This window comes from Crinia signifera, chromosome 3 (genome assembly GCF_055691185.1).
Source record: "Crinia signifera chromosome 3, ASM5569118v1, whole genome shotgun sequence".
NCBI lineage: Eukaryota > Metazoa > Chordata > Amphibia > Anura > Myobatrachidae > Crinia > Crinia signifera.
In genome coordinates, this window is record NC_139219.1 from 264,659,024 (window position 1) to 264,686,699 (window position 27,676).

The 27,676-nt window shown below is 43.2% G+C and overlaps 2 protein-coding genes across 2 annotated transcripts in view; one reads left to right on the top strand and one right to left on the bottom strand.

The window, feature by feature from the left end:
• Nucleotides 1-230: 230 nt before the first annotated feature.
• On the bottom strand, nt 231-3,114 carry LOC146062716 (uncharacterized). The gene is made up of 2 exons (XM_083174766.1): nt 1,979-3,114; nt 231-1,126 (listed from the first exon to the last, which is right to left on the bottom strand). The coding sequence occupies exons 1-2, from the start codon at nt 2,393-2,395 to the stop codon at nt 554-556; spliced, it is 990 nt and encodes a 329-aa protein (XP_083030892.1). The 5' UTR covers nt 2,396-3,114; the 3' UTR covers nt 231-553.
• A 6,820-nt stretch (nt 3,115-9,934) lies between these two features.
• The window catches only part of DIPK2A (divergent protein kinase domain 2A), a 38,976-nt gene continuing 21,234 nt past the window's right edge, over nt 9,935-27,676 (top strand). Inside the window, exon 1 of the mRNA XM_083178001.1 lies at nt 9,935-10,828. Within this exon, the coding sequence (XP_083034127.1) occupies nt 10,175-10,828 (654 nt within the window). The 5' untranslated portion in view covers nt 9,935-10,174. The remainder of the gene's footprint in view (nt 10,829-27,676) is intronic.

Genomic DNA, 27,676 nt, shown 5'->3' on the forward strand with positions numbered 1-27,676 from the left:
GGTAGCAGCATATATGTAGAAAACCAAGACAAAAGACACTCTGGTAACTTCTGGAACATGCCCTTACAACAGTAGGGATAAGGTACTGTGCGGCAGAGGATGTCTGCTGCAGATATGTAAAGGCTGCGGCCCACATGGCGCATGGCGCAGATGCAATGGCCCCCGCCCCATTGATGTGCGCCATACGCCATGTGAGCAGTGGCCATCACATACCTGCAGCCGAGACCATGTCTGCCGCACAGTACCCCATACTATTGGCAAAGAAAAAAGGGCAATAAATGGAGTTTGCTATCCAGATTGAGGAGAATCCTGTTCTCCCTCTGGTAATGCAGGTACAGGTAGCAGCATATAAATAAACAAAAATACACACTGTGGCCCTTGTGTGGCAGAGGATGTCTGCTGCAGATATGTAAAGGCTGCGGCCCACATGGCGCATGGCGCAGATGCAATGGTCCCGGCCCCATTGATGTGCGCCATACGCCATGTGAGCAGTGGCCATCACATACCTGCAGCTGAGACCATGTCGATGGTAAATGATAAAGTAGCCTATTTTTTAAGACAGATCCTCAAAAACAGGACACTCTGGATCTTCTATCAGTAAAGAACTGTAGAATTGACGGTACTGGGGGGGTTGAGAAGGCTGTGTAGGTGTTGACTGGGTATGTGTTGGAATTGTGCTCGACTGGCCTGCTACGGTGGCAGGCGGAGTAGGCACTGGTGATTCTAATGACAGTGGTGTGTCTGGTGCACTACCAATGCCAACTATTTTAGTGCCACTGTTGAGATACCCTAAACTGCCATTATACACCAACTCCATGCATAACTTTTCAAAAGTAAGTTGCTGGTCAGGAGCCATGTTGCGAACACACTCTGCCACATAAGTGAAGTAGTTGTCATGTTTGTCCGGGTTTCTTTGCAGGACTTGATGTGCCCGCATCATAAATTCTTCATGTGCCGCTGCTTCTCCTTTTTTTCCTTTGCCACGCATTTTTTTGGCACGGGGGAGTGGTGGAGTGGGTTCCAGGGTGGGTGGCGGAGTGCGTGCCGGAGTAGGAACTTCGTTAGATGTGCATGCATTATCAGATAGGACAGATAGGTCTGGGGTTGCAGGTGGGTAGTCACCAAGCTGTAAAAAAATTGAACATGTTTACTAATCAATTCTATTTACTTCTAATTTCAGTTCCCTACCAGCGTGAATGAATGGAAAGTCATCGCAGAGGAGTTTGAACAGCGATGGAACTTCCCAAATTGCGGTGGAGCCATTGATGGCAAACATGTCCGCATAGCCCAGCCTATCAATAGTGGTTCCTACTATTTTAATTACAAGGGCTATTTTAGCATTGTACTAATGGCTGTGGTGAATGCCAACTATGAGTTTATCTTCCTGGATGTAGGAAGGAATGGCCGTGCATCGGATGGTGGCACTTTCAAGGACACAAAGTTCTACGAAAGGCTCATAGCGAACACCCTTCACTTGCCGTCTGTCCAGGAAACTAAACAGGGGCTTAACTTTGTTTTTGTGGCTGACGAGGCTTTTGGCCTGCACGAGCATGTCATGAAGCCATATGCGCAAAGGGGCCTGAACCATGACAAAAGGATCTTTAACTACAGGCTATCCAGGGCACGGCGTGTTGTGGAAAATGCTTTTGGCATCCTGGCAAGCCGGTTTCGCATTTTTCACACTGCCATTAACCTGAGGGTGGACAAAATTGACTGGGTTGTCACGGCGTGCTGTGTCCTGCACAATTTGCTCCGCAGAAAAGCCACACAGCAAAGGGCTACAGGCACAGCACTCCAAGAAGACCAAGAACTGCCAGAGGAGGTAGTGCAGATATCCTCCTTGCAAACCCCAACACAACGCTACACAGGGAGTGCACGAGCCAAACAGGTGAGGGCAGAGTACATGGCCTACTTTAATGGGGAGGGCGCTGTGGATTGGCAGGAGGAATCAATTAGATAGCCAAAAAAATAGACTCACCGATGCAGACTGCGAATTCTCCTCCTCCTCCTGCGCCGCGACTTCTTGGTTTTCCTGTTCGACCATAAGGACTACTCCTGTCCTCATCGACTCCTGGCTGAGGGTGAATGTCAACCGGTCATAGTACCAGAGCGATGTTTGATACATCTCGTCGACTCCAGCACCAGACTTCTTTGCAGCCTCCATCTTCTTGTGTTCCTTTAAGAACACCGTGCGCATATTCTGGATGCGTTTCCTCACCCATTCAACATTGGCCTCTGGGTGAAATGGAAGACTGTAGCGTGCCAACTCCTCCAAGGCTTGGTTTCTTTTAATTTTGTTTGAATACTCCTTGGATTTGGTTCTCCACAGGCATTCGTGTGTACGATATTTTTCAATAAACCCTTCCAAAAACTCTTGTTCCTTTGCGTTGGACATTGGGACTGTAAAAAGATAAAACCATTTTAGTTGTTATAGTTATACCCATGTTTTGTTTCATATTTAAATTTTTATAGTTATAGTTACCAGTTTACCTAGTTCTTATGTTTTAAGTATTTAAAATGTTAATAAACTTTTATGAAAACCACTATACATTTTATTGTGCAGATTGCTATTCACACACACAGGTGAATGGGGCCTAGCAGAGAGGAGTGCATGGAATACTGCAATGGTGGACAATGGTTTATGTATATATATCTATATATACACAAACACACACACACAGGTGAATGGGGCCTAGCAGAGAGGAGTGCTTGGAATACTGCAATGGTGGACAATGGTTTATGTATATATATCTATATATACACAAACACACACACACAGGTGAATGGGGCCTAGCAGAGAGGAGTGCTTGGAATACTGCAATGGTGGACAATGGTTTATGTATATATATCTATATATACACAAACACACACACACAGGTGAATGGGGCCTAGCAGAGAGGAGTGCTTGGAATACTGCAATGGTGGACAATGGTTTATGTATATATATCTATATATACACAAACACACACACACAGGTGAATGGGGCCTAGCAGAGAGGAGTGCTTGGAATACTGCAATGGTGGACAATGGTTTATGTATATATATCTATATATACACAAACACACACACACAGGTGAATGGGGCCTAGCAGAGAGGAGTGCTTGGAATACTGCAATGGTGGACATTGGTTATATGTATACACACAGACATGGGGCCCACCCAAAAAAAACAGTGACATGGTCGGGTGCACGGTTGCCAAACCAGTGCTTTATACACACTATATACATTGGTGGCAACAGTGGGCATGCATAGAAGAGCATTGGGAGTGCAAACATACCAGGTTGTTGTTCTGGGAGATGAGACAAGAAGGAGAGTCCAACTGCTGCGCCAGCGCTGTTTGCTATGTGGAAAAACATGGCGCCGGGGGAGTGTTTAGGAAATGCCACTCAAATAGGCTGGATCAAACGACGGACGCACCGACGGACGGACGACGGAGGCGGCAAAAAACACTCACGATCTGCATACGATTGACGGTCGGTCGGCCTGGGATTGACGGATCCTACCTGCAGCACGTAGGACCAAAGATGCGACCAAACGAGCGGCGTGAACGCGCATTTGATCGGAATCGGATCAAATAAATGTCAAAAACACACGATAGTACATACAATCTGCATACAACCGGTCGGAATTGGATCTAAATTGACAGAATCGTGCCCTAGTCGTCCTGGTGTGTACCCAGCATTACTGTAGCTGTACATGGCAGCATAAGAAGTACTCTGTTTTTACTGTATGACAACTGGTTTGTCTATAGATGTCAAATGAAGTCAGTGTCATAGCCGACTGCTTCCATCTGTGAACAGCTGTTATCATTAGCAGAGATCTCTCATTGCTGGTGATCTTTATTCTGAGGTCCGTACCTTTTATTTAGCTCACTTTCCAATGCTCCTGTAGACAAATGAGCTCTTTAGTAGCTAGCAGTTCTCTGTTGATTACTGATCTAATACATTTCATCTATGGCCATGACTGTTTCAAAGTTGCCTCTATGATTTTTGTTATTTAATAAATAGAAAGGTGTAAAGTCAACGTTATGCTTTTTATTAAGCGTCTTACAAGGAACATTCATTTTTAAGAAGATAGGTAAATATCCAACACTGTCTTGCGGTGGCTGAGTTTTGTTCCCTGAAAATAATGAAATTGGCAGCAGAGCAAATGTGATTTTGGGATATAGGGGGTTATTCAGACCTGATGGCACGGCTGCCAAATTGCAGAGCTCTGCGATCAGGTAATTGTTGCCCATCCAGAGTAAAATCATGTCTCGTGCAAGCCTGTGTGCTAGCCCAACGCCTGCGTTTTCCCTGACACTCCCAGAAAACGTTCATTTACCACCCCCCAAATGCTGACTTCCTGTCAGTCACCCTGCGTATGGCCAGCAATAAAAAAATGATCAGGATTTTATTGCAGGTAGGCCTTTCTGCATACGTACTACAAGCTGTATGCATACGCAGTCTATCGATTATCGCAGCCATGCGATCAGGTCTAAATTACCTCCAAAGTAGGCTTCTTAACAGTCAGAATGCCGACATGTACAAGAGGGATAATGAACCCAGAATGAAGGGACATTAAGCTGCTGCGTTAGTGAAGCAAAGCACAACTACATGCAATATGGTGTTGTCTGATGTAGGAGGACCACAACCACTGTCATCTTTACTGAACACGTGTGCTATACACATTATACATTATACATTCAATTACAACTACTCAATAACTTGTGAGAATAAGAAATGAATGGTGATATTTGCATTTTTCATTCTGTAAAAAGAAAATGTTATATTGGGTAATCTAGTGGATATTAATAAACAAGGACATTTTCAGGGACAAACGTTTAACTCCCAGGACTGTTCATGGAAAATACTACTGTATGCCATTGGTTTATCTATAATGGTTGCAGTGTGCACTGTTACAAAGGGCCTGATTCAGACCTGTCCCTACTGCTGACCAAATCCCGCACTAGCATGGGAGCAGATGTGTACGCTTACTCACATGCGGCTGCCCGGAGGAAAAATCATTCAATGGTCACTCACAGTCGAATGATTTTTCCTTCCTTTGTGGATGAAAGTAAGTCTGTACTTATCCTGGATGGAGATGGCCAAAATGAGGGTGGGCGCTGAGGGGAGAGCACACCGGCCCGGACGCCCACGCAGTTGCGGCCTCGGCTACGAGCTGGCCCCGGCGGCGGTCACACAGTGCCGCTCCCTCTTCCCAGCCACCTGCCCCAAGCAGGCATCAACATGCCTATGTTTCTATGGGTGCACCCATAAAATGCTGGGTGGTCTCCTGCACCGGCCCCCTGCCGGTGAGCGAAAGCCCCAGCAATCGCGAATCCTGCCGAAGGCGTTTTCTCCGGGCATTTGCACATGTGCATATTTGCACATATGCATGGGCAAACCACAACAATCAGCTTGGGTAATGAATTCGGCCCACAACGAGTGGGTCTGAATCGCCCTCAAAGTTGGGAGCCCACACCACTATCGCAAGGGGAGAATGCTCACTCTCCCCCTCTCCTGATAAAACACTGTTTATGGCAGTTATAAGATAGATTGCAATGACCGCACCTTTAGGTATTCCAAGGCGTATACTTGCTGACATTCCAGCAGTCCAGTCGACACAACCAAGGGCATAGTATTGTCAAAGGTGTAGGGGTGTGGATGTGTGATCACGTCTTTGCTGCTCTGCTATACAATGACCATATTACTGCCATTGTAAAGCAGGGGCGGGGCTATGATGGCACAATTCAGCGCAAAGATTGTCATCGCCGCCTGGAATGTAGCCGCTAATGATATTGTTTGTAAAATCGCTCATTGTGTATGCACTATGGGCCGATTCATGCAATAGTTGATGACATAGACAGATTTGACTGCATGTTCAGATGAGAGCTCATCATTAATGATACAGTGGTGATGATAAATGATAAAGCTCCATCCCAATTACAGTAAATGCTGCAATCCGCGGCTCTGCAGGTAGTGTTGGGACTAAAATGACATGATTTGCGTAATTTTAGCCCCATTCCCTCCCTGTAGAGCATAGTTGCCTGCCCTTCTGCATTCTGCAGGAGACCCCCTGAAATAACAGCAATCTCACGCTCTCCCTCATTAGTCTAGCAATCTCCCTCATGTTACCTAGCCCACATTACACTGTTACATTTTTGGGAAAGAAAGGAATGAGAGACAGATACATTTACATTGACTCATCAGCACCGTTTCCCAGCACTTTACAAGTACAGTGGCTCTTACTAACTGCTTTGGGGCTCATCTACATTTTGATAGAAAATATTTTTAAAGATTCCTCTCAGATGTTGCAGTACACACCCACGCTTCTAGGTGCCACGTTCACAGTCTCTTATCACTATTTCTCCATACATATGGAACTAGACACACCCTTTGGGCAGAGCATGACACGCCCCCTCAATGGGGTGCTGTGCAACATTTTTCTACCAACTATGATCGCCCTTAAACTGTTTTTCAAAAGTAGACAAGTATGCCGTAGAGCTAGGAATGCCGCTATTTGGCAGGCAGAGGAGGGGGCTGAGGGGGCTTATGTGGGGGTCCGGGTAAATGCAGGAGGCTCACCCACCCTTACAGGGGGGCCAGGAGGGGAACCCAATTTTCCGCAGCCTCCTGGCCATTCCGGCTTTGAAGGTATGCCCCTGTATTGTTGACTTTGTTTTTAAACTCTTCTTTCCCAATTTCCGGGATATATATGAACTAAGCCTTTTTTTTTAAACTCATTTCACAGTCCTCACCTCTTGCAGACGTTTAGGACAGTGGATTGAAACAAGCATTAATATTGAATAAAAAAGAAAATTTTAAGATGATTGCCCTCTTAAATCCAGCATCTGAAAGGCAATACTTGGCATTCCAGCTGATGTGGAACTTATGAATCCAAGAATCCCCAGGCACAGTTTTTGTATGCCTCAAAAGTGCATAAAGGCAATCTGGGATGGAGAGCCGCATGTTGCCTACCCCTGTCCCATAACATTCTTTGAACTAATGTTATTTATGGTTATTTAGTATCAACATAAATAGGATACACACAGATATACCACTTTTACACCAGAATGCCGAGTAGGACCCGGGAAATTGAACATGGGAAATTGCCAGGGCATGCCCTGCCTCAGACCCCATTTACACTGCACTTCAATCTGGGTTATTCCCGCGTAATGCCCTTTTACACTGAAAACGGATCAGCCCTGTCTTTCCTTGCTGGAGTCATTAAAAACTGACCTTTTGGGCTTTTTTAGATGAGATCAAAAGAAAGGGAAAAGGGAGGGGGTGGGTTCTGCCAAATAGTCAGGCTGAGGGTGATGCTGTGGGACACACTGCGTGACAGCCAGCGTGTGTTGCTACAGATGAGGCTGTAAACACACTGGGCAGAGTGCTTCCAGCACAGACGGTTGCTGTAGTGTAGGGTACAGGCTGCACACAGCGTGGTAAAGCTGCTTCTGCTGCTGCTGTGATGCTTCATGCGCTGTCATGTGCCCTGTGCGGATCTCCGGCAGATTACATAATCTGCCAGAGCCGCAGAAGCACCAATCAGCTCTTCGCGACCTTCTCCCCGCCAAATAACCCGGATAATGACCATTTACACCACCCTGAGCCCCGTATAAGCCGCGTGTCCGACCCTGAACATTTGCCGGGTCAGATTCCCGGGGAACAGTACCCGTGTTATTTTTTTTCAGCCCATTTACACCGAGCCCCGCCCCGGACTGGAGCAGTAATATCATGGGTCCAACCTCTGGTGTAAAAGGGGTATTAAGGACATAAACTATGTTTTATGCACTATTTTTAAGATCATTTAGGATTATATTTTGCAAATGTGTACATATGGAAATATACACATACCTATAACTTTTATAATCCTAAAAGGCCACAAGAAGAAATCTTTGTCACAAAACAAACTAAATGAATTCTTCTATCCTTAAATATAAAAATGGTTATTGGTCTTAAACCAGCACATAACAAAACTACACAAGTACCGAGTTACCAACCATTCCTTTAAACTGTGAAGCTGATGAATTACACCGGTTCTTTGGCTGACTTCAATTCTGCATTTCATCTGGTTTTATTCAGCCACAGAACCTGTCATGCATGTGCGTCCAAATTTAAAGGGATAGTATGATTACATTTATTTATCTAGCACATTCTAAAAGTTAGCAGCACAACTTTGATTGGTTGCTGTGGCCAACACTTCCCTACCTGTAATCCCACACTTTAGTGAATATACCCCTTGTTGTTTTTAAAATTTTACAAGATAAATCATAGCTAGGATTTGATTGGTTGCCTCAGTCAATGGCAGGTTTGATACACCTCTCCCACACTTTTAGATTTGTCATATGGGAGAACGTCATCAGGCCGCATACCATGTCCCTGGCTCATGTGCAGCATTCTGAATTTAAATTACCTTTGGTCATACTACTTTCAGACTGCAAATGCCGTGTCTCACATGGGATTAGGACAGGGGTGCGGGCTCGTGGCTCGCTACGCTCGCCAAGCTATCTAAAATCAACTCCATGCCAACGTGGATAGTGGGGGTATGAACAATCCACGTTGGCATGGAGTTAAGTTACTTTGGCCCTTATTCTGATCGGTGCGGCCGGATCCGATTATGCGGCCAGGACCGTGCGTGTGAAACCCCGCCTTCCATACGGATCGCCAACTCCGTCCGTACGCGGTAATAAGCTGGCCGAACGGACCGCACGTGTATTTTTCACGGAATACGCCTCCTCCATCTCATGGAACCTCCCCCATCATTCGATGGTCGCAGACTATCGAATGCAGGACCGAGTGCTCCACCAGCTCCCGCAACCTCAGACCACACGGACATTTTTCCGTGCAAAAGCAGGGATCTGGGCGGGCAGCTGACATCCGGCGATGTCATATGTCCGCCCCCTACACGTGCGTCACGGCCGCATTACCATACGTACGCCCAGCGTTTGCATGGGAACGCCCATGAAACGCGGGGCGTATGCATATGGTAATGAGCCCAAACAGCCCTTCACTCCCCTCTCCACCCCCTGTTCGTAGTGTACACATTTCATGCGGAATTTGGACGTGCGTTCCGTTCGCACATGCGCAGAGACGCCTCTGCACATGCGCAGACACAAAACATCGGCGGCACGAACGCACGCGGATATTACAGCACCGACCAGAATAAGAGCCTTTATTTTAGATAGTTTGGCGAGCGTACAACCCGGAAGTAGCACGGCGCCATGCTGGCGCCGTGAAACTACACAAGAACCGGTAACTCTAATGCTGCCCATACATATGTGCGATCAGATGCGATGGGACATGGGCAATAATGCCAGTTCTACCAATCTGCACTTTAGTCAATATTGCCCCTGGAATCTGAAAGGCTCATATGGGCAAAATCGCTATGTGTCCTCTTTACAAGGCTTGATACAGCACCCTGAATTAGTAGACAGTATGAACATTACATACAGACGTGATGGACATTTCTTTGCTATGTTCTCTTACCATTGATGTTTTTGTAACGATGGTAGTAGTTTTACCATTCGCCGGTGGCATTTAGATGTTTGCCACCATTGCATGGTAAACATTTGATAGTGTTCTGATGGACCTGCTCCCAACAACCCAAGATTCAGTGGTTATGTGCATGTGTGGCCACACTGAAGATGTTTGTGTATGTGCAAAAAGTGCTTTTAATGTACATGCACAAATCATATGAGTTTTTTTTATTGAATTATTTTGACACGATTGGCAGTTACCATCGCATCAGAAGATTCGATGGCGGATGCCCACCTATTTCATGGTGAACTTCTGATATTCATCCCTAATACAGGCGCAAACGCATCCCGTTCAAAAGAAAGTGTTGTTTTCAAACTTTGCCCTTCCCAAGATGGCGACGCCGACCCGTCACCCCCCCCCACCCATATCCTCCTCGGCATCACGTGACACAAACAAGCCTCCCCCTTGTTCCTGCTATCGGCCACGCCCCCTCCCATCGGCTGTTGGCTCCGGATCCCCCCCACCCAACCAGTCAGTAAGTTCAGAGCTGCCCGAGCGCGGGGACCGAGAGGGGGAAGAGGAGAAGAGGGGAGAGCGCACCGGCCCGGACGCCCACGCAGTTGCGGCCTCGGCTACGAGCTGGCCCCGCCGGCGGTCACACAGCGCCGCTCCCCCTTCCCAGCAGGGAGGGTGGCCGGGCGGAGAGCGGGAGCATGCTGCGCCTCGTGTCGCTGAAGTTCGGCCGCCTGTGCCGCTACGTGAAGCTGCTGTTCGCGGCCAGCCTGCTGCTGATCATGCTGCTCAACACGCACTCGCTGCTCGCCTCCTTCCAGCGCAACGAGCTGACCGAGCGCCGCTTCCTCAGCCTGAACAAGTGCCCGGCGTGCTTCGGCAGCAGCTGGTGCCGTAAGTTCATGAACGGGCAGCTGAGCTTCGAGGGCTGGGGCAGAGTGCGGCTGCTGGACTTCTTCAACGTCAAGAACGTGCACTTCGCGCAGTACGGGGAGCCCCGGGAGGGCAGCCGCCGCGTCGTGCTCAAGCGCCTGGGCTCCAACCAGGAGCTGGCCGAGCTGGACCAGCGCATCTGCAAGAAAGCCACCAACCGGCCGCGCTGCGACCTCCTCCAGGCCATCTACAAGAGCAACTTCGCCCGCCTCAATGGGGACGTCCGGCTGCTCACCCCGGACGTGGTGGAAGGCTGGTCGGACCTGGTGCACTGCCCCTCGCAGCGGCTACTGGACCGGCTGGTGCGGCGCTACGCCGAGACCAAGGACTCTGGCAGCTTCCTGCTCAAGAACCTGAAGGACACGGAGCGAATGCAGCTGCTGCTCACCCTGGCCTTCAACCCGGAGCCGCTGGTCCTGCAGGTGAGTGCCGCAGCCTTCCGCTCACCTGGGCACCGCCGTGGGAGGATAGGTACCTGTTGCTCGCGGTCCCAGCTTGCTCTACAGCACTCTGACATTGCAGAGCAAGCTGGAGCCTGTAGTTCTGCAACAGGGTTCTCAGGACTGCATTCCTCAGCCGGGGTCCCGTGTCTGTTAGTTCGCAAACTTAGGTTGGGTTGTGGACCCAGTGGCCTGCATCTTGCTAGGATAATGTCACATTCCACCTTTGACCTGTGGGGTATCAGGGCCTTCCATTGACCTGTAACGGTTCTCTTATCTTGGTGTCCAGGGTGCATAATTTGGTGTCATTGTCTTCCACTACCCTGTAATGGTCACTCTCCCATGGGTTGTAAGCTTGCTAACATGGGAGTTCTATTGAATATGGGATGTTACCCGTAGCAACCAATCTGATCCTAATATCTTCTACTAGAATGTGCTAAATAAGTAGAACCTTCTACCGAACTCCAATCTTCGTAAATTTGCCTAATGATGTCCAGGTTGTGTATTAGGATATCGGGATCTGTAATGGTCACGATCTCTTGGTGTCCCATGGTGTGTATTAGGGTATCGCTGTTTTCCACTAGTCTGTAATGGTCACTATCTTGGTGTCCCATGGTGTGTCGGGGTCACTATCTCGGTGTACCATGGGTACCGCGGTCTTCCACTAGTCTGTAATGGTCACTATCTCTTGGTGTCCTATGGTGTGTATTGGGGTCTTCCACTAGTCTGTAATGGTCGCTGTGTCCCGTGGTATCGAGGTCTGGTGAATCAGCTAGCAACCCCAGATGCCACTTTCTGCAGAAACTTATATTTTCCTAAATGCTTATTTTACTCCAAGAACTATATTAGCCTTCCCTTTGTATCATAGATTTTTTGACATGTTGGTGGCGTTTACTCCTGTGTATCCGTGGTGGGTGTGTCATTCTCCTTGTACGATCGGACCCAGAATGTCATGCCTTGTACATTATTCCCAATACCAGCAGAACATACTTAAATTTTTGTATTGTACTATGTATAGAATACATGTTATTGCTGCTAGATTTATTAATATTGGCCTCACTGACATTCTAATCCCAGCTAGATTTATTTCTGCAGTTAAAGGAACACATTTATCATAGAGGGCTTCTGTACACTTTATATATTTGGCCAGGTTCATTGCTTGTGACAGTCTAATCTTTTGTCATAAGTGTACTTTTTGAGTTCCTTACTCCATCATGGAATAAGGAACTTATTTGCATCTTCTGTTTATTCCATTACTCTGGTCTTCTGTTAAGTACAGAAAGCAGATACATTGCAACATTTGTTAAGCATGGTATATTGACCACTAATCGATATGTGATTTAACACTGCCACAATAAGGCCTTTTCGCTCTCTGGGATTCCAGGTGGTTTTCATTCCCATTATCAGTTGTTTTATTCTTAGTACACTGATCAATTGAGCTAAGTGTGTCTTAAATTTCTTTAAATGTTTAGAATAGTAACCACATTTAAAATTGTAACCACATTCTGTTTTGTCTAAAGTTTATGTTCTCCAGATGACTGTTTTCCATGTTGTGCAACAGCGTAATTTAATTCTGTTTTTAAAATACTTTTTTTTTGTGTTCATTAGCATGTCTTCATTTGTGTGTCATGTTTTGCCATTAAAAAACAATTAAGTAACTGTAACGATGTTTATATACAAATGTCAATTGGTAGTGAGAAATACAGTACTACCCTCTGTATACATTAATTGCCCACTTTGCTGATTGTGTGTGTGTTTGTAATAACCCCGAGGCCTCATTCACACTTGCTGTGCATATGCAGTGATTGTTTTAGTGTTCTGGTTGAAGGTGCGATTTGTATTTTTACAACTTATTTATATATTTGCAGCTTTATAACACCATAAATTCTGTAACACAATTACATATGTATCACACTGGTGGGGATTATCCAATTATAAACTAGTAATATATATTTAATAATTTGAATGCATTTATTTGGTGTAGCTAACAATGCCATCAAGGGTGGATATTGCCACCTTTATACCACTGGGCCATGTGATTTTGACTGTACGTATGTATGTATGTTCACTCGTGTATTAGGTTCCCAAACAGTCAAACTTCCACATGTCAGGTTAATTGGCTTCTGTCAAAGCTGATCTGTGAATGTTTGTTTCTGTGGAATGCATACTGTAAGTAGCATTGAGCGCAGAGGTCAATGTGAATTCTTGTTTTCACTCTATAAATCCAAACAATATAGAGTGGATAAGTGTGAATGAGCCCTGAAAAGTTATTGAATAAAGTTTTATTAAATTTTGCTTATCTTTCCTTTGCATTTACAACCTTGTCTGTTGGATCATTTCAATGTTTCTAAATTATTAACATTAGTGATTTTTCTTATTTAGAAAGGCATATTCCTGAATTCTTGTACTAATCGAAGTGCATGAACGAACGTGCCCGGTTGGTGGTAGTGAGTGCAGTAGGTGGCAGTACTGGGTCGTTTTACGTTAGTTCCTCATGTTTTGTTATAAACTTGCTGTAGCTAATATTTCACACAGAAAACCCTCAACTGTACAGCGCAAGCTTTTTATTTTTTATTTCTTTTTTATTTAAAAAAGTTATTCAGTTTCAATGAATTATCACTCAAAGAATGGGAAAGTAATTCCTTTTACTCCTCTTTTCTTTGGCACGTACCCATAAAGCACTTATATCATCCTAATTCCATGGGATCAGGATTTTATCCCGTCTCATATATATCCCTGCACATAGAAAACAATTCAATTACTTTTCTTTGTTGGAACTTTATAATCAGACCACACACATTTTACTAGATATTTGCCTACAGTTGCTGCTTTCATGTTCATGTTTAAATACGGCTTACAGCTTGGCAGAAGCGTTAAGTGAAGCCAACACAATGACTAACTGCTGATATATCAGTTTATTTTGAGAATATATGTTTAATTGGCATATGGATATTAATTTGATGAATTAATGTTATATCTGTGCATTATGCCACAGAAAAACAGACATAACATGCAAACAGGCTGCTTTTTAGGTATCCCCTGCAGTGTTTGTATAAAACAATACCTTGCACTGGGAAAACATTCTGCACGGTAAGCCTATCTCTGCAAGAGTCCCCACAAATTCCCAACGGTGCTACTGTCTGCTGCTGATCAGTCTCCATTTGTGGAGATGGCTAGTACAAGCTTTTGGTAATAGCGGGATGCTTGATGTATTGTTTAGAGAGTGGGTGCTGTTCGTCCGCTATGATCCATACTCGCTGTATCTTAATTCTCGACTTTACTGTAACTGCCAAATATCTTTCTAGTTGTGTTCTACTTTTGATATGTGGTGTTCTGCACCCCGTTCCGCGTCAGTGCAATAGCCGAAATGGATACAGAACAGTTTAATGTTTCTTGGTTAGGTTGTATTTGTTTATTTCTAGCTTGTATTGTTTTTTTTTTCCTTGTTTTTTATTTTAAGTAATTGTTAGCATATGTTGTATATTAACATGCAAAAATACATTTTGGTGGCTCTTTCAGATACACGAGCTGGGAACTATGAAATTCTTAAAGCTGGCAATTCCTGGGTCTCGGCAATGAGCTTAGGAAAGAGTAGGGTCAGGGACTCGGAACAAACCTACCTAAAATTGCACATTGATGCACAAACTCCCATGATTTTGAAGGTAGTGAAGAGGGTAATAGTGACAATTTAATGAACTTTTGGGTGAAATGTAATAGGATGAGAGATTGGGTAAAATCTCCAGGTTTTTTTTTTTTTTTAAAGCAGCAATCATTTACACTACAAAAGCAGTTTGATTTTGACGTTTAAATGATTGCCGCTTTTAAAAAAACAAAACCTGGAGGTTTCTTACCAAACCTCTCATCATATAAATTTCCATTTTAAGTGGCATATACACTGGAGCAAATTTGTGCTATTTTCTAAGCAATCTGACTAGATTGCTTAGAAAGTAAGCACAGATTGCTTAGCAAAATTGCTTAGCACAGATCTCTGCGTGTGTATGCCCCTTTAGTTTCTTTGTGATTGGTTCAGTGCAAAGTGAATCCTTAAGCTGTGATTTTATTTTTTATAGAAACTCCTTAATATAAAAATACAGTTGATTTGAAGTCTGGAGCAGTGTAGGCTGTCTGTAGTACATGCATCTTATGAAATGAACATCAGGAGACTTCTTTTTTTTTTTTATGTTTTTTTTGGATTGCGGACATCACTGTTAGTTTTCCTTTTTACAGAGTTTATAGACAATGTAATGTCTATTTGCAGAGTACAATTGTAAGTAGTCATGTCAGTTTTAGTGAATATGCTGCAAAGTCACGCTGTTTCCTGTCTGCGCTTACTGTTCTAATGCATTCAGAATGTCCAGCTAGCTGGTTGTATAGTGTGATGATCCTGTGAAACTATTCTTGTAACCACTTTAGTCTGTGCTAAAAGCTGACAGACTTCCCACAGGGATGCTGGGGCCACATGCTGCCAGTTTCGCAGGTGATATTAGTATGTGCTGAAACCTACCGCAATGTCTGATCATTAGGTACCTTGGTAAAAGTGCTAATGGGACCAACGTATGCAGAGGACTGTTCCTCTAAAGAGCTTATGTCCAGATTGATTACGGCATATGTGCATACACTGGACCAGGGGGTTCCCGATCTTTTTGTATCACTGCACACTAGAGTATCAGATTTTTTTCACAGCACCTCTGGGCCAAAAAATGTATTAGATTGGGTTTATATGTGATTCTTAGGGTCAGTTTTGTGGTACAGGATTTGCTTCTGTTTGTACACATTTTATGATTGGCAGCCACCAGCACTGGTTTTTCTTATAAATAACTAACCATTAATAATTTGAGTTGGTCCTGGACCACCAACCCAGGGCACCCCTGCATGTGTCCCAAGGCACCCCAGGGAGCCACAGCACACCGTTTGGGAATCATTGCACTGGATTGTGGTTCTGTTTCTTGGGCCAAGCTCAGCCTTTCTTTCCATAGCCTTAGGTTCCCTGGAGTGCAGTGCGCATGCTCCTGCCAGTACATGACATGTTCCTGGAAGACCGCACTTCATGTAGTTATGCAAAACCGTGCACTAAGAAAAATGACATGCCTGTCCACTTGTTTTCTAATGCATTACGATTTATGCTTAGGTGACAAGTCCACTTAACAACCCCATTATGCAAAAAATAATTTGTGTAGACCTCAGGTTCCCAAACACAGTTCTCAAGGTCCATGTTTTAAGTATAGCCGTGCTTGGCCACAGGTGACTTTACTAGTACCTCGGTCAGTTAGTTTTACCCATCTGTGCGGAGCCATGGATATGGTTTGGGAACCTCTGGCATAGACTGTATTGTGATGACGGCTGCCACTCAAATCCCTAAGTCCATTTAGATACAAAAATGTATGTCCTATTCTTGACTATCAAAATATTACATTAGAATCAATTTCAATAATTTGGTGAATGAGCTACAATGTACTAAACACCAACATTTACTAAACCTTCTTTTTTAGGAGTTACTTGGGGCCTCATTCATTTACTTGACCACTATCTTCACTGGCATACAATGGGACATAAAGGGTTAAGTTTACTTTCTATGCCTATGCTAATAAACATACCTGATATTAGAGTTTTTGTGATGCCAGTTGCATAGTTTTCTATTTTGTAGCCTTGGGAACTGTAATCCTGTCACTCTTTGAAGTTTAGCTGCTTTTTTTGTTTTTAATTACTGCAGAAAAGGTACTGTGCAGTGATCGTGAAAACCCCCAAAAATGATGGGTCCCTGGGACCCCTCACTTACAAAAATCGGGGTCCCACTTGACCTTTTCTGGGTCCCAACGGAATAAAGCCTCCTCTCCCCTTCCACAGCATGACACATACAGAAGCCTCCTCCTCTCTTCCATATGGCCTATACTCTGAGCCAATGGCCAGCCTGAACCTATTTTTTGGTAAGCAAACATAGATTTGGGCACCCCAAAACTGTGGCTATTGTGGGTTGGGGGGGGGGGGGGGTAATCAATTGACAATTTGCCCACTCACACAAAGCAAGATACACATATACTAGAAAAAGGCATAATGTTGGAATAGCGACACCTGTGCTGCACCAATCAGGATTGTAAAAGTAATGGCAGCAGGAACAGGAGGGATAGGGTGAGTGAAATCCCAGCAGAGTCTATAGGCTCCTCTCCTACAGGCAGCTTTGAGGGGGAAACAGATCCCTTCGCCCTTGTCACACATATTAACACAGCGTGCACGCCAAAATGGCTGGGTCCCAGGGACCCAGCCATTAATAAAAAATGAGTCCCTGGTGCTCCAAAGTGGGTAAAATACTCGCTATAGCGAGTATTTGCGAACCCTGCTGTGGTTTGCCTGCGTAGCACTTAAATTCTTTAGGTCAGTGCATAATGCTGAACACTTTCCCTAGCAGCAGGTTTTTTTTCTTTCTTGTGGACAACCGTTTTTGTTGTTTTTTTATTTTTTTAATTAACACGTTTCTATGTTTTTAGTCAGTGTTCATCTTTTCTTGTGCATTTTGATAGTGTTAGAATTTTGGGAGTATAGTGTTTGTCCGTGCATTGGTCCAAGGACACTTCTGGGAGTTTAAAATTAATTATTGAATGTTTTAGTATTTGAGTTGCTCATACAATGTGGCTGGACCATTGTGCAATAGGTAGCACCTACCCATATTGTACATATCAATGTCTATTTCTCTATAGATAGTAAACTTGCTCCATCACGTTTTCCCATTGTAAATTCCAACAGAATATGCTGTGCAATAATAAATAACTAACCCACCCCTATCTAGCAGCACTAGTTCTGTCAGTAAATGCATATGTACTTATACCACGATGGATCTTGTAATGCTTCACATTTGAATACCAACTATTTTAAAACCAACCCATTGCTGGCAAGACTGTTCCATGAGCAATGTTTTGTTTTGCTGTCCAGCCACTTAATATATATGTCGCCTCCCGTGACCGTTTTTGACTTTCTCCCATTCTCTAGGTAATGGTATCTTGTTGGAGATGAAGGATTACAGAACACATGCTTCAGGTCTCATTATAGCACAGGTTCTCAAACTCTATTTAATCAGGACCCCACTCAGTGCATGTTTTACAGGTCTCCACACAGAATCACAAGTGAAATAATTAGCTCCAACTGTGGATCGTTTAAAATGTGTCAGTGAGCAATGAATGCACCTACCGGTTGTCCTGGAAAACATGAACTGTAAGGGGTCCTGAGGACCAAGTTTGAGAACTCCAAATTGCTTAATTAATTTGTGAATAAATCCAGAAAATCTGGGCTGTAAACAACTGCTTTAGAGAATTTCCCCAGCAAATAAAGTTTTTATAAAATTGTAAGTGTTCTGTGGATGTGCTTGTTATGGTGTGTTACGAAGAGTTGATCCTGGTATAATTGTTAATCATCTGTGCCCACCTAATTCTGTGTCTAGCATTGTTTCTATGGCCGCTAAGTCTTCCTGATCAAGGGTCCGTGTAGCATCTGCTCATATTACCAGTGCGTGTCGTGTGTCCAGTCTATTCATTTCTCCACACTCCCCATTTACTGTATAGCTTTATTTACGATAGATAGATATAGAGAGAAAGTGGTGGATTGTAATGTGTTTTCTCTGGCACTATAAAATAAATGAGCTTGTTTCCAGTATTACAGCCGTAACGTGAAAGTTTCATGGAAAAAGGAATGCATAACCACAAAATAGTTCGTGTGCATAGCCTGTGTGGTTAGAGTGTGACTTCCTAAACAATAAAATGCATTTTTTTTTTATGCGCTGATAAAAAGTCAACACTCTCTTCTCAGAGCTGTAAATTAAATCAATTATTGTGTGTTGAAGCAGGAGATAACGGCTGTTCTCATAGGTTACAGACACATCTTGTATTCTAAGCCATCATGCCAGATTTCTTTTTGAAGTTTTGAAATGTTCCATTGATTTTTATTGCTCATTGGTCACTCTTCTAGTGCAACAATGGCTTTTTCAGCTACATGTCACGATTCTTCACTGCAAAGTTTCCAGCGATGTAGAAGCTGCTCTGTTTAGTGTTCATTATAGGCAAGTTCCAAGGTCATAAAAAGAACATTACATCACTGTTTTTGTGCCATTCATATAGATAAATTGATATTGATCCCACTTGTAAAGACTTTCATGATCACTTTATACTGCATACACTTTTGAGTCATTTGTACCAGAGGATGCCAGTACTTCAGACATTTGCTGCTGCAGATTAATTTTGGTGTGAAACCCAATTTAAATAATGGGTAGCTTTTGTTACCATACATGTAGTTGGAACATCTTGAATGTAGCAAAACCTGATTTGCCTTTCAATTGTTGCTCCTGCGATTACAGTTTTGTAACATGTTTGCAGAGGCGTTCTCTTATATTTTATCTCTTATGGTGTGGTCTTTCCGCTGTGTAAAAGAAAGTGATCAGAACAGTCCAGTGTGTCTATGCAGTATGGGATAACTACATTCCTCAGCGATTTGCAGCTTATCTTGTAAGCTATTTGTAGTGCGGATTATTGCAAAGTAGCAACGCTTACAAAATAGTCCCACCATTGATGTTTGCAATTTGATTTAATCTCCCTGTGTGCCAATGAGACCTGCTAGTGGGTTTTAATAGATTTAGGTGTCAGGATTATCTCTGAATTTTCTATAATGTCACAGGAGAAAATCCACAGTAGTCCATCAAGTTCAACCTCTTGTTAATGTTAAGGTGAATTATGGCTAACATTGATTAATGCCGCTCTTCAAATCAAATAACTTGTTTTTGGTAGTATTCTAACCAGCATAACGTTTCATTACATTTTGTAGATCCAGACCATGATCCTAATATTAACAGACTGGGCAGACAATGTTTATAAACTAGTAACATATATTAGTATAAAATGGGATGCCATCTCTAGCCTTTGTGGGGTTAGACTGCTATAGTAATACATAAAAGTTCTTGTTTGGTCAGTGTAACACTTAAAAAAAAGTCCTGACAAGGCAAAGTAACAAGATGTTCTTTACCTGACTGACCAGTTACGTCAGGGCTGGGCAACACCAGCCCTCCAGATGTTGATGAACTACACATCCCAGCATGCCTTGCACCAGTTTCAGCATGGCCACATAGCAAAACTAATGCAAAGCCTCCTGGGATGTGTAGTTCACTAACATCTGGAGGGCCGGTGTTGCCCAGCCCTGAGTTACGTGATAGTTTGTGGAAAGTTTGCTTTACTAGTTTCCCTTCATTCATTTGCAGGTGTATTGGATCACTCCTGCATGCTGTTATTAACTGGTCAGTGGGTATCCGGTCGGCGGATCGACGCTGTGTAGATCAACTATGTGATGGCTGACTGCGACTTCTGTCAAAACTGTCGAGTTAGACACCTAAAGATAGTCGACCATGTCTAGATCGACAGTAATGGAAGCTAGGCGGGAGCGTGGATGACATGAGGTTTTTTTACATTTTTGGTGCCAAATGTTACAGTTCGACTTGGTTCATATTTTACTATTCAAGTGGATGTAGAGTGAGATTATAATATTGTGCCAAACCAGAATATCAAGAGGACCCCTGTGACATTTGGCACCAAATAACTGTGGAAAAACTCCTGTCGAACACGCTCCCATGACTCAAACACTAGCGTCTAACTTCTGTTAGTGGACTATATTTAGGCGTCAAACTAGACCGGTTAGACTAAGGGTAGTTGACCATAACATGGTTGATCTAGACCAGTGGTAGCCAACCCTGGCCCTCTAACCCCCAAGTCTGTCTGTAATTACCCAGTTTGTTTTATCACTGTCTACCATTGTAAAGCGCAACGGAATCTGCTGCGCTATATAAGAAACTGTAAATAAATAATAAACACTTTTGGATTTCTGTATCCTCTGTACGCTGATGATACTCGAATCTATCTATCCTCCCTGGAATTGTCACCATCTGTATTGCCCCCTGTGTCTGAATGTCTTTCTGCCATTTCATCTTGGATATCATCTCGCTACCTCAAACTCAACATTTCCAAAACAGAATTTATTATATTCCCACCAGCCAAGAGTAGTTACCACGCTGATATCTCTATCACTGTTGAGAACACAACAATTAATCCTACTCCACAAGCTCGCTGCCTAGGGGTCATCCTCGACTCTGAACTGTCCTTCATTCCTCACATTCAATCTCTCTAAATCGTGTTACATGCATCTAAAAACCATATCCAAAATGTGTCCGTACCTTACACAAGACACTGCAAAAACTCTAATCTATGCATTCATTATATCACGCATTGATTATTGCAATGGCCTCCTTACCGGTCTTCCTAAGAAAAGACTCACGACTACAATCCATTTTGAATGCTGCTGCTAGGTTGATCTTCCGGATAGACGTTCATTGTCTGCTGATCCACTCTGACAGTTCCTAGATTGGTTACCTGTATGTTACCGCATTCAATATAAAATACTTCTACTTACATACAAAGCCATCACTCTGACTACACCGACTTTTATATCTCTTTGCTTATCTCAAAATATATACCCATCCGACCTCTCCGCTCTGCACAAGATCTGCGTCTCTCATCCACACTCATTACTCGCTCCCGCTTACACTTGCAGGATTTTTTTCGGGCAGCACCCACCTTATGGAATGCCCTACCACGCACACTAAGACTCTCTTCTAGCTTCAAATTTCAAGCGTTCCCTGAAAACTCACTTCTTCAGGCAAGCTTATCATATTCAGGAACACCACACAACCTACAGTAGCATTCATATCTAATTGCATCCCATCAGGACCGTCTAGTAATCTGATGCAACTGCAATGCTATGGAATTGTATCCTTATGTATTCCTCCTATTATCCCTATAGATTGTAAGCTTGCAAGCAGGGCCCTCCTACCTCCCATGTCGGTTTGTATCTACCCAGTTTGTTTACTCACTGTTTCCAATTGTAAAGCGCAACAGATTATGCTGCGTTATATAAGAAACTATAAATAAGTATTTCAGGATTTTCTTGGGCAGATAATACACATGAAGAGTCACTGCTGTAGTGTGACAAGTTGAGGTCCATCTTGCCCAGTTTACTGTGCGTGTTACTCTGAAGCTTCTGCGTGTATATTTATAGGTTATCTTTATTTTTTCTCTGGAGTGGTAACATTGTTGGGATTCTTTTCATGTTTTCTAAAGAGTAAATATCTGATAAGATGATTTGGTGTTGTATACCAAGCTTTCTGAATATCTGCAATCTACATAATTTACCAGAGTTTATTGCGTGTAATTGCTAGCACTTCACAATTCGGCAGCATCAGGAAATGATTGATTCAGCTTTTATGGCTAATGTACAAATCTTTGACATCTGCTGTCTGAGATCTCCTCATTTTAAGAAGAGATTATCCTCTGTATATTTGACAGACTGGAATAATTAAAGCATGGGGTGTCCTGCCTTCAGTTTACTAGCTAACTTCTTTAATACACTGTACAGCTGTCACTTAATCCGTAACATATTTCATTAACCCCATTCATGATTAAGGACTGCACTGTATTTTGCAACTGAAGTTGTCATTTCCTTACAAGTTGAGTAGCTAACAATTGTCTTGTTTGTCTTTCCTTAATCGTGTCTTGTTTTCTTTTGGGTTTATTCTACAATTTCTGTATTGAGCCTTCATGATAACAAACTGATTGAAAGGCCAAATGCATCATTAGTCCAGTGGTATCCAGACGGTGTGCCTAGGCTCCCTGGGGTTCCACATACCTTTTTGGATGTGTGCTTCTGGTTGGTGGACCAGGGTCAAAACAATTGTATGGTCAAAGTGATAGATAACACCAATGCTAGTGGCTGACAGTCCTAAAACATCTGGACAATCAGAAGCACAACTGTGCACCACCACTTAACCTAAAGATCACAGGTAGGAGGCACAATTGGCTCCCCCCCCCCCCCCCCCCCCCTCAGATTTATCAAAAAAAAAAAAAAAAAAGGAAAAACCTCTTTATCCAAGCGGTGTCATAAAAAAAAATGGTGCTATTCTAGGGCACAGTGATTCAAGAACACCCATGGATATTTTAACTGCGCACTCGTGCTGCTATCCTGTGCTCAGAATATGAGGCGATGGCATAGCACACAGAGGGGAAGTCCAGCAATGCAGATCTACGGGTCTGTGAGCTGTGCTCTTTCGGAGTTAAAAGGGTCTGCATAACCTATGATTAATTGATTCTGCTTTCAGTATCCTGGCAATAAAGAAATGCAGATTGCATTTACATTACAGGCTCTGAGAGGTTTTGTTTCACGTAAGCTCTAACTAAACACAGCTGTCAAAGGTATTTTTCTTCTGTGTTAAGTAAATTAAGATTCTGGTTCCCTCCTGTCGAGATGTAAAATAACAAATGTAGCTGTTAGAATTCTGTGGTAAAGGGGAGTCTGCTGCAAAGTTCTTTATAGTACAGTAAGTGATGGGGCAAGGAAACCATGCCCAACTCAAATCTACAATATATCATCTATCAGAACTAGGTATACTCATTAAGGGGCTTGTGCAGCGTTGAATGTAGGCATGTTTGCAAAGTGTATCTGTACACGCTCAGTTAATTTGCAATGTAGTCATGCATTCTGATCATATCTACACTCGTCTGCGTTTAAACTGGGTATTCCCACGTAGGCAAAGTTCAGGTGCAGGTTATGTGGGTTTAGACAGAAGTGAAAATTTGTCTGTTGGGAGGGTACCTTTTTCACCTAACATAGAATGGTAAAAATGGATAATTTTACAAATAGGTATCCTATGGAGAAATGTAATTGTTGCTCTGTTTGGGCACCCAAAAGCATCCGGTTAGTCACCCAAAGTGGCTAAACCAGTCTATAGCATTGGTTAGGGTGCCTTAAACACTGACTTTGCACACATTTCTTTTCCCACCTAATGGGCACGGAAGGGTCAACTATTAACTTCCTGGGTTGGACTCCTATTAAACTTCAAGGGGAGGGCACCGCAAACAATTGCATCAAACCCCTCATAATAAGTTGTATACCAGACGCATGTGTAGAGTGGTCGCATTTTTATTTGTGATTTTTAATTACCACTTCTAGACGCTCTCCTTTTATCTTCCTCCTAGCCAGTATAGGCTTGCTGTACTAAGGAAAACTTAATAGTAGTTCTACATGTTTAGTCACACCACGTCCTTCACGCAGAGTTGAATTTCTCCTAGTAAGGCAAGTTTGTGTTAGGGATGTTTATGTGAATGGCTGTTAAAGCTGAAGGAATTGTGCTACAGAACATGAGGCATTGCTATAGTTTTAAAATTTTCTTAAATGTAGCTGGTTACAAGCCTATGATCTTTTATCATGAAAAAGTTCCCAAGCGTTCAAATTGACCAAACAAAATACCGTAAAGTCAATGCTGGCGGCTGTGCATGGTCACACTGAGCAAAACCGCTAAAACACTGCAGCAATCCCATGTATTTCTTCTGGATTATTAAATTGTGGACAAGATGGATATATCCATCTCTTTCTCTGTATGTATGTGTATATCGATCTATCTATCTTTGGCGCAAACACAGGCAGCCGCACTCCCAGGGATTTTTCAAAGTGCTTTTTTAAGTGTACCGACGTTTCGGGGCCCTGGGACCCCGTTTTCAAGGTGAAAAACAGGTGATTGTTTTTCACCTTGAAAACAGGGTCCCAGAGCCCCGAAATGTCGGTACACTTATAAAAGCACTTTGAAAAATCCCTGGGCGTGTCGCTGCCTGTGTTTGCGCCAAAGCTATTCAAAGCCTCCAGGCGGCACCCGGGTAGTTGTACCATTTGAATACAGAGTGCCGGACATGTATAGAAAGAAATGGGGTTTCAGAGGGCGCTCAAGGAAATAAACCAATTTTAAATTGACAGTTGATATTTAATAATGTACAATCGCATAAAAACCCACACTGGGTTATCACAAATATACAAGTGGTGAACAATCACAGATGCATGTACAACTCAGGTAGTTTGGTCCGACTAAACAGATTTTTAAAGGGCAAAATGCACCCTGCCCCTCTAGCAGCGCCCCGCTAAAACAGCCTGGTGCCGGCCCTGATGGTTTGCACGGGGAAGCCCAGCGCCGCTGTCAACTGCGTTGACCGGCGCTTCCCTGGCAGCTCAGCAACTTCGGCGGGGCTGGGCCCGCCCCCTTTAGTGACAGTCGGCCGGGACGGCCCCTTTTCATGATGTCGCGCCTGGGCACGCCCCTTTTGTGACATCGGTGGCCCGGGACCACCCACAACTGACGTCGGCGGGTTCGGTCCTCCCCCATTGCTCTGCCCTGCCCCAAAAAATTCCTAGAGGGAACACTAAGGCTATACAGTGATCCAGACTGACAGAGGCAATTCTTCCTCATGGGTGTCCACGACCCCCATAGAACAGAATATGTGGCGAGCCCACAAGGGGCTTCATTGCGCTCTCCCCGCTGTCTGAGTCCCAGCAGGCGAGGTTCTGGCGTTGCGCTATACTTTTTAATCTAATTCATATGTAGGTGAGGTAGAGCTGCTCGCCACCTCATATAGTATGTTTGAGTTTGACACTCTTACTTGTACTAGCAGGTTTTACAGAATGCTCTTCTGGTCTATTTCTTTTTATGCGTATTTTATATAACTTTTTTTGTCTTGGGGTTTCTATTTTTTTTTTTGTAGCAATTTCAGTAGAGGTCTCCTGATCAAGTTTCAATTGTCTAGTGCTGGTCACATCTTTAAGGGCCACTCGGACACCACAGACACTGGAAGGCTGCCTCCGAGTACAGCTTTGAGGTGTAAGACTGCTTGGGAGGAAACTGTCAACATGTCTGAGAACAAACAACTAATAATGTAAGTGAAGTGTCTGTGCTGTGAAGAGGGAGTCTTAGAGCTGAGCAGCCCAGACAGGTTTTATTGGGTCACATCTGCTTCGCTGACGGACTAGTCTGCAGTGTTTCACAGCTTCGTATATCACTTTCTAAAAAATAAAAGACCTGCCCACCACAAATAAACTCAGCATAATGTTCCATTTTAAAAGGATTTTTAAATGTTTTCTTGTAAATCCCCGTTATAACGTATGAAATGTAACACCGATATGAAACTACTGGATTCTCACAAATATTTTAATATTTAATATAATTTATTTTTTTTCTCTCAAGTCGTATTTGGACACTGAGACCTAAGCACTGATACTGCTGCTTTTAGAGATGAAGGGGGGGGGGGGAGATAGAGAACTGATCAATTCTGACTGATTAGCCTTTTTATCCACTATGGCCTTTATTCAGATCTGATCGCAGTACAAATTTGTTTTCAAATTTCAAGATGGACAAAACCATGTGCACTGCAGGTGGGGCAGATGTAACATGTATAGTGAGAGTTAGATTTGTGTATTTTGTTTCTGTGCAGGGTAAATACTGGCTGCATTATTTTTACACTGCAATTTAGATTTCAGTTTCAACACACCCCACCCAAATTTAACTCTATGTACAAGAAAATGTCTATGGGTAACCCATAGGCCAGTGGTTCCCAAACTGTGTGCCGTGGCTCCCTGGGGTGCCTCGGGACACATGCAGGGGTGCCGCGGCTTGGTGGTCCAGGACCAACTCAAATTATTAATGGTTAATTATTTAGGAGCAAAACCAGTGCTGGTGGCTGCCAATCATAGAATGTGTACAAACAGAAGCAAATCCTGCCCTTTACCACATAACTGCCACTAAGAATCGCATATAAACCCAATCTCATTCATTTTTTTGGTCCTAGGGGTGCCGTGAAAAAAATTCTGATTCTCTAGGGTGCCGTGAATCAAAAAAGATTGGGAACCTCTGCCATAGGCATTTGTCAGAGGCGCAAAGATAATCAGTATAGTATTTAAATGATACGTAAATTCTTTTTATAGAAAGTGTAAGAATTTATTAAAAAAATTTCATATTACACAATGGACAATACAAGACAGACAACATGTAATATATAATGGCTCATATTAGTTTACTAGATACTTCTATAGTGCAATAAAGTAATCAGGAACAATGATCTTTAATTTTGCGCTCCAAGCCTCATTTGCACGGTTTATATGTGATGCGCTTCCGGGTTGCGGTGCACGCATGTTATCTGTCTTGTATTGTCTGTGCATTGTGTAATAAGAAGCGCACTTCAAAAAAAATGTTTTTTATGAAATTATTTTTTAATAAATTCTTACACTTTCTATAAAGAATTTTACGTATCATTTAAATACTATACTGAATATCTTTGCGCCTCTGACAAATGCCTATGGGTGACCCATAGACCTTTTCTTGTACATATACTTTTGGTCTAAGGTCCACTCCCTCTTAGAAAAGGGGCTGCAAAAGGTGTACAACTGTTGTAATTATTTAAGCAATTTGATTGGCACTATCTTTTATATGCAATTGGAAACAGTAAGGCAATTAGCCAGAGATTTATGGTTACACGATATATCAAACCAGCGCTCCTAAGTGGCTTTTTGCCACACTTTTTCCAAATTTAACTCTCTTGGCACATGTTACATTTGCCCCACCTGCAGTGCACATGGTTTTGCCCATTTTCCAAACAAATTTGTACTGCAATCATTTCTGAATAAGGGCCTATGTACAGTGTATTGTTACAACTGTAATGAAAAAGTCACAACGTGTTTGGACACATACTGTATGTTTGTACAGAGATGTTTCTCCTGTTTTTAGAGATTATTTTTAAAATGACGGTATATGAATAAAAAACAATGCTGAAAGCCATTTTGTAATTTATTCCAGCTTCTTAGGTCTGAAATTGAACACCTTTTTACAAGATAGATCATGTATCCCAATTGCATACCAGATAGAAGTGTTTTCTCTTGCATTTGAAGTGCATTTTTTTTTTTATGGCTTTTTAACATATGTTTAGACAGTCCACAATG

Excerpts from the sequence above, each read along its gene's own strand:
- LOC146062716 (XM_083174766.1), bottom strand. The coding sequence starts at position 2,395 with ATGTCCAACGCAAAGGAACAAGAGTTTTTGGAAGGGTTTATTGAAAAA. Across the intron at positions 1,127-1,978 it reads AGAATTCGCAGTCTGCATCG|CTTGGTGACTACCCACCTGC; the intron begins GTGAGTCTATTT and ends ATTTTTTTACAG.